Source organism: Tachysurus vachellii, chromosome 15 (assembly GCF_030014155.1).
Source record: "Tachysurus vachellii isolate PV-2020 chromosome 15, HZAU_Pvac_v1, whole genome shotgun sequence".
Lineage (NCBI taxonomy): Eukaryota > Metazoa > Chordata > Actinopteri > Siluriformes > Bagridae > Tachysurus > Tachysurus vachellii.
Window position 1 is genome coordinate 21,726,831 of NC_083474.1, and position 8,232 is coordinate 21,735,062.

The 8,232-nt window shown below is 38.7% G+C and overlaps 1 protein-coding gene across 1 annotated transcript; it reads right to left on the bottom strand.

The window, feature by feature from the left end:
• Nucleotides 1-407: 407 nt before the first annotated feature.
• Nucleotides 408-6,090, bottom strand: LOC132857713 (E3 ubiquitin/ISG15 ligase TRIM25-like). The gene is made up of 6 exons (XM_060887693.1): nt 5,496-6,090; nt 4,596-4,691; nt 4,128-4,361; nt 3,780-3,939; nt 3,288-3,347; nt 408-1,801 (listed from the first exon to the last, which is right to left on the bottom strand). Exons 1-6 carry the CDS (start codon nt 6,078-6,080, stop codon nt 1,272-1,274), a joined length of 1,665 nt encoding a protein of 554 aa, XP_060743676.1. The 5' UTR covers nt 6,081-6,090; the 3' UTR covers nt 408-1,271.
• Between the last annotated feature and the right edge of the window lie 2,142 nt (nt 6,091-8,232).

The window sequence follows — 8,232 nt, forward strand, 5'->3', positions numbered from 1 at the left end:
ATTCTGAATTCTTTAAATCAGATAGATTTGACATCGGTGTGATATGTTGTGTGTGAGTGTGTGTTTTGGAGATTGCAGGAATATGTTGCACACGTCTTCTTTTAACTGCAGCACTAACACACACTCATTAGCACACTATTTTTTTTTATACCTTCTGAGACCTCAGTTCTGTTTTTATGGTTTCATCCACAGAACTGATTGTATGTGGAGATTCAAAGGGTCACATGTGGTTTAATGAGACTCCGACCCTGACCTCGTGGACCTGAAAACCTGTGAGTCAGGAATTCTCGTCCGTGTTGTAAAGCTTTCTCATGTTTTAGCTTTTTTCCAAATTTCTAGCTTTTTAGCTATTTCTCTCCGTCACAGGTAGGTCTGTTTGTTTGTGGCGCTCCGGTCGAGGTGCTGCAGGTGAACAACAATGATCCGAGTCAGATCATGTGTGGAGATGCACCAGGACAGATCTACTTCCTGTCCTGGAGAGGATGATTAACACCTCCACACGGCAGCAATTTAACATTCAACACTCTACTTTCACACTTTATCTCTTTATTCTAGTGCAATTTGCTACAAATTTGCTTTAATAATAACTGATGATATAACAGTTAATAATTACTTTGGATCATAAACATAATAATGTATAATGTCCAAAAGCATCAATAAAGATTGATTTAAAAAAAGCTTTGTGATTATACATGTATACAAGTGACATCCCATGTGTCAAAAATGTTGTCAGGACAAAGATGCTGAAAAAAATAGAAGTGTAGGTGTGAAAGTTTAATAAAAACAATGGCATCAGTAGAGAAACAAAGAAAAACCCAGTCAGTCGAACAGTAAACAACAGTAACAAGTCAAGGCAAGAGCAAAAGCAGAAAAGTCCTAATCACCCAGGATTATAGAGCTGCACACATATTGTCAACAGATTAATCTAGAAAATATTTTGTAGTAAATAATTATAAAGGCAATGAAGCATAGCCAAGGAATTATCATGCAAGGTACAACGTATTAAATAAAAATGCCTTTTGCACACAGTATGGTGTTTTTCCATCAGCAGCAGAATAGAAAGAAAACGCAGATTAGTTGCACTTTGTTATTTCTGAAAAAACTGTTTTCTTGAATGTTTTGAGATTTAAAAAAATTAATAAAAATAAAAAAATAATAAAAAAATGTAAAACAATTCTACAAAAATTTGCTTTGTTTTTTTTAGGTAAATTATTAATCTAGAGAAAATCTGAAACGTCGGTTTTAATTTGACTAAGAAATTTTAGTAACAATTAAACTTTATCGCATAACTTCAAAGTTGAGTACAAATAGCATACACGGAATCCAGCATATAGAGGCTTATTGGATGGGATGCGGACACTGTGGAGGAGCCTCATGGTGTCAGAGACGCTGTAGAAGGACAGAGTTCCTGCACTGTGATCCAAATACACTCCTATTCTGGAGGATGATGGACCTTGGAGCTCAGTCTTGTTTCGTTTGTGCCAGAAACAATGAGAGAGTTTAAAACACTGCAGGCACCAGGACTGACTGTTGCGTCCAAACAAACCGCTATTCAGCCGTCCTTTCCTTCTGATATTATTAAATGAGACTGATATGTCCACACCCATACCACTATACTCCACCTCCCAGTAACAGCGTCCACACAAACTCTCCTTACACAACACCTGAGGCCAGGAGTCAAATCTCTCTGGATGTTCAGGGTATGGTTGTTCTCTCCTTCTGCTTATCAATGCTCTGTTCATGTCAGACAGGATGAGTCGACGATGTGCTGTTTTTGGATCCAGAGTCAGATGACAGAAATCTACAGTAATAGAAATGTCCACAGGTTAGAATGCATTTGGGTCCATTGTCCTTCTTACAGGTGAACTTTCACTTAAGCTCACTCAGACCCCCTACTCACACAAGCTCACTTAGACCCCCTACAGTTCATGTATCAGCCAACAACAGTAATTACATATCCGGACACAATGCTTGTGTTGATTTTTCTTTACTGTAAAATAGTTTTGTACTTTTACACCAGACGGGACAATGGCAGTGCCAAAGGAAAGAAACAAAGAGAAAATCAACAACCCAACAACCCAACAATGAGTTGATATAGCGTTTGCGTCTTTCCCTGCACTGACCAGGATTGGGTAAACTGCATCACGCTCATGCAGCCTATCAGCTGAAACAAGATCATTTCAGACCAAACCTACAAAATACGCTGCAACTGCATCCTGGACTTCCTGACTGGGAGACCTCAGTCAGTCCGGATCGGGAATAGCAATTTCAGCACCACCACACAAAACACTGGAGCCCCTTAGGGCTGCGTGATCAGCCCACTGCTGTTCACCTTGCTGACTCATGACTGTGCAGCAATGCACAGATCCATATTATCAAGTTCGCCAGTGACATGACTGTGGTGAGTATGATGAGTCAGCATACAGAGAGAAAATGCAACAGCTAACTACCTGGTGTAGAGCCAACAACCTGTCTCTGAATGTTGATACAACTAAAGAGATGGTTGTTGACTTCAGGAGAGCACAGACGATTAAAAATTGATGGATCACCTGTAGAGTTTCTTGGTGTTCATCTAACTGAGAACTTCTGAAGGCTGAGAAAAGCGCATCTCTCTCCCCCCATCCTGACTACATTTTACAGAGGAACCACTGATAGCATTCCTGGGAGCTGCATCACAGTCTGTCTTGTATTCTTGTATTCAAGACAAGCTCTTTTTCAAGACAAGGGTGACAGGACAGCCTTCACTGGGCTCAAAGGCCCCTATACACCAAGAGTCGGACATGGTAGCCTACACTGCTGAGCTCTCCTCTAAGGTCTAGGGGATGGCCTCCAATGCAGACCTCTAAGACCCGCTTCATGATTCCCAAATCTAGTTCCAAGTTATATTCCAGGCCCCTTTAAAGCCTTGCTCCATGCCAAGAAAATGTGGCAGCCTCTCAGCATGCCTGACATAACAGCCTCCCAGGCTAAGATTCCTGCTGAGGCCAATGTGGCAGCCTCCCAGGCTCTGCTCCAGTCCCAGTTCTAGTCCAATGTCCTGCTTCAGTCCAAGTTTCAGTCCAATGTCCTGCTTTAGATCCAGTTCCAATACAATACCATGTTCCATTCCCAGCTCATGAGAGTCATGAGAGTCATGAGAGACTAAACCTGTTGTTCTACCATATAGCTGTAGAGAATGTTTTGCACACAGGGTCCTACAATTTATTGCTGTTATACTTATTACTATACTGTGTATGTGTGTGTGTGTGTGTGTGTGTGTGTGTGTGTGTGTGTGTGTGTGCACCTACACTGCAGAAAATCTTCTCTGCCCTTTGGTTTTGAGGGTAAAGTCATCTGAAGTACTGGAGCTATGGAGACACAGAGACAAAATGGAAACAGAAAAATGGTGTGGAAATATATATAGTGGATATAGTGCAAAAACAAAGATATTGGTCAAAAATCTCTTAATATTAAGCAGCATTTGAATGTAAGCATCAATAACATCTCAAAACTTTAAAACTTGAGCGTAAGCAATATAATTTCCTATGCAAAACTTTGACATTTGTTTTTACTTTCACTTTACAGAGTGTTATATTCTGTTTCACTTAACCTCAGTTCTTAGCATATTTATAATATGCATTTGTGACGTTCAGTAAGAAGTGGTTCTGGATTTATTGTTGAAGTAACGTCAATTTTAATACATAGGAGTAGATGACAATAGTCTTGATCCTGCTTACGTCTTATCCCTGTTACATGAAGGTTTCTTTACTATGATGCTGAAGCAATGTTAGTTTGTTCACCTTGTGGTCTGATTTTGTTGAAATCTTTCTCAAAGATTTGCTCGAATCGTTTTTTCAGCTCTGAGAGAGATTTCCTCACTCCATCAAATGAGAGATGTTGATTGACAGTGAAGCTGGGTGAGTCATCACATCCAGGAGAAACACAGAGAGACGGGAAACTCTACAGAGAGGAAACACATCATAGAGAAGGAGAAAAATGGACGAGAGGAACGAATGAATCTCAGACTGAATCAGAACAAAGACACACTTGTGATCTCAGACAGGAGCATTTCTTGTTGCTGTAATGAGCTTTTAGGAGGAAACTTTGTGAGGAACAGCGCCCTCTGTAGATCAGACAGTGAGTGTTACCTGGAGGAAGTGGATGTCATCATCTGTGTGTGAAAGCTGCTCCAGCTCAGTGACTCTCCTCTTAAGATCAGCAATCTTCTGCTCCAGTTGATTCAGGAGTCCTTCCACTCGACTAACTTCAGCGTTCTCCTGAGCTCTGATCAGCTCCATCATTTCAGAGCGCCTTTTCTCCATGGAGCTGATCAGTTCAGTAAAGATCCTCTCACTGTCATCTACTGCTGCCTGTGAACGCCTCTGTAAGGACACACACATGCACACACACAGTGGAGCGAGTTTTATTAAAAGAGCAATTGTTATTGTAATTCCAAAGAAGAAGAAGAAGGAGAGAGAGAGAGAGAGAGAGAGAGAGAGAGAGAGAGAGAGAGAGAGAGAGAGAAAGACAAAGAGTGAGAGAGAGTGTGTGTGTGCATGTGTGTATGGTGTAAAAGTGCACAATTCTTTTAAATCATGTGTGTGAGAGATTCTTACCATAACAGACTCCACAGTCTGTTTCAGCTCCTGCACTTTCTTCTGTGTCTCCTGGATCCTCTGCTGGAATTTCATCTGCTCCTTCTTTAACTCATTCTGATACCAAATAAGATAAATGTATTTATTTCTGCATCAGTAGCTCAGTGTGTTAATTTTAGTTGCAAAGGAAAAGATGAAGTCCATTTATATTGTACAGGTGAAATAGATGGTTGCAAGTACAGGCAGGCTTTATTACCATATGTGAACAATTTTAAAGTAGTCTACAGCAGAGAAACAAATACATGGTTCCATCAGCTGGCCCACAACCAGAATATAAAAAATACCAGAGAACTTTAAAGAGAAGACATGTATGACCTGTATATCATAGAATAAAAATGTAAAGAAAATGGGGAAAAATGTTCCGTTATCAAAGTACATTACATTAAGGCTGTACAGAAATAGTCACATAAATAAATTTTATTTATTTTAAATGCTTTTTCCTGTAGACCTTTCAGTGGAGTTATAAAATAAGTGATGTTAGTGAGAAAGGCCATGCCTGAAGTTTCTGTATAACTGGGCTTTTTTTGTGTACCTTTACTACACAATTACAAAAAAGTTCTACCTGTGTATGTATGAATGTATGTATGTATGTATGTATGTATGTATGTATGTATGTATGTATGTATCTATTCACTTTCCCAACTAAAATGTGTAATATAAACATTTATAAAATAATATGTGTCTACTAAACTAAAAATAATATAACAGAAACAGGGCAATAAAAGTTACAGTTTTAACACAATCTGTGTACAATTTATAACTGAATAACTTAATAACCAACAGCTCTTTGACTTCTAACAAAATGTCCCTTAATAGAAAATATATTTACTTGAAAATATTAGCATGATATTCAGTTCTCACCTGTTTTTCAGTTCTTTCTGTTTTAGCTGAAACTTTATTATGACCTTTGTGTTCTTCCATCGTACACAAGTAACAGATTAGGCTTTGGTCAGTACGACAGTAAATCTCCATCAGTTTGTCATGTTCAGAGCAGATCTTCTCTTGGAGCTCTGCACAGGCTTCAACTAACTTGTGCTTCTTAAAGGCAGGAGACTGATAGTGAGGTTTAAGATGATCTTCACAAAAGGAGGCCAAACAAACCAGACAGGACTTGATGGCTTTGTGTTTTCTCCCTGTACAGGAATCACACTCCACATCTCCAGGTCCAGCGTAACAGTGAGCAGGAGAAGCAGCTTGGAGTTCAGTCTTCTTCAGTTTCTCCACCACTTCAGCCAGCATGTTGTTCCTGCGTAGAACAGGTCTTGGAGTAAAAGTCTCTCTACACTGAGGACAGCTGTAGATGCCCTTCACATCCTCCTGATCCCAGTGACCATTAATACACACCTTACAGAAACTGTGACCACAGGGAATAGTCACTGGATCATTTAGGGGATCCAGACACACTGGACAGCTCAACTGATCCAAAGAAACACTGGCCTCTGCCATTTTTCTGATTTTACACACACACACACACACACACACACACACACACACACACACACACACACACACACACACACACACACACACAGGCAGAGAGAGAGAGAAACTCTGAAACTCTCTTAGCTCTGTGTGTGTTATAGCGTGATAGATTGTGGGTGTGGCTTTAAAAAGAAAGAGGGGTTTAGGGTTTAAAGGATAAGTGTAGCACATAGTTTTGGTTTATAGATGTAGTCCCGGATGTGTATTATTTATGACACCAGACATAGAATATAAATAGGGATCTTTCATTATAGACTACACATTAAACAGTGCAGCGTTAATTATGAACATTTTGGAAAATTAAAGAAGGAAAAGTAAAACTTACTGGAGTTACTGAAAATCAATAAAGTCTGTCTTACATCAAAATGGATCTGTCTCATTTCCAGAGAAAACAGTGGGAAGTAAATCCTAGATATGTAAACATAGACAACAGTAGCAGCCCCTAATCCTATAGGACAAAAAAAAAATGAGTGTAATATTTGACAGCACAGAAAACCATACGGATGCTCCAGTAACAGGAAAGTACATGAAAACTAAATTCTTCATAACATGATACATTCTTAAGCGTGAGTAACACAACCCACAGATTACAAAAAATAAGACATTCTTATACGGAAAACACAGTGGGTTGAATTGACTCAAACTTACTATTTATTTCCACATGCATACGCTATCATGGAATGACTGAACCTGTTTCTTCTCTGCATGCAATACTAGAAACAAAATACAACTTTCCCTTCACATTGAATCACTTCTACAGAATTTTTAAAAGTGAACACTCCCTCTGATGCTTCACTTTTGCTTGAAAAGCACACAGAGGACCTACAAAGCACTTTTCTCCACTCTTGATTGAACCAGATAACCACAAGTTAATAACATTGATCTCCACAGAATTATATGCAAAACTGTCTCAGAGTCACAGTGATATTGATAGCGTTACAGCATTAACACTTCTTTGAGGACCAACACCTTGCTTTGTCAACACGAGGCGTGACTCAACAGGAATTATTATCCATCCACAAAATACATGATCATCAAAATAACTAAAATAAGACAGAGTACTTGACTAATTTTTTATTAGATATTTTTTATTATTTTGTTATTTCCCGTAGTTATTTCCTTAAATTGAATTAAAGACCGATTTGTTACAAATATCATTGTTGTGTATTGTTATGTCTTATTTAATAGAGAGATGTAAAAAACGAAGAGTTTCACAGATTTATCCCTCCCTCATCAGTCTTCACAACAATCTTTAAAGGCACTGAGAAGCTAATGAGTAAAAACCTTTAGAAAAAGGTGAAAAGGGAAAAGGAGACAACACAGAGAATAAGGTACGCTGATACCCTTTAGAATGACAAACATTGATCACAAACAACCTACACGAAAACTGATGAAACTGGGACATATTATTGTATTGTAATATACTTTTACTGTATTACAGAAACTCCTACAACAATTGACTTTTTGACCCTTCCAAGAAAATAAAAATCATAATGTACCAAAAGTAAGCAAGAAGTTTCAATAAAGCAAACAATCAGCAAACACCGAAGCTCCAGGTACCGAGTTACTTCTACTGTAGGAGTATTTATATATCTCAATACCAAATGTGTCAATGAACTTTAAGTACACTATTTTAAAGCAAACTGCAACATGCACTATGATGTTTCCCCAGAAGCCTTCATAACATACTGAGATGTTACACCTTTTAATCATACCAAAAGATTTGTGCCATTTCAATCACAAAAATGACTCTTCAAATTTGTGATTCAGCTCCAAACGTTCAAGAGCCACTAATTCAACTTGATCAAAGAATCAACTCACTCCCAAAAAATATTTTTTTGTCATCCTCAGAAGTACGTTGGTAATCACCAGAAACTCTTTGCGTGCTGAGAAATGACTCATCTCTGTACTGTACATCCTCTACATCAGGGGTGGCCAACCAGTCAGAGACCAAGAGTATTTGTTACTGTGTTACCGCAAAGAGCCACATCATACACATGGGCACACTTGAACATCACCTTTTTCCCTGCCATTTTGAGAGCTAACTTGACACAAATTGTTTACTCAAATGATCTTGCTCCTACTGTGAAACTCCCACTCACATGCGTGTTTGACG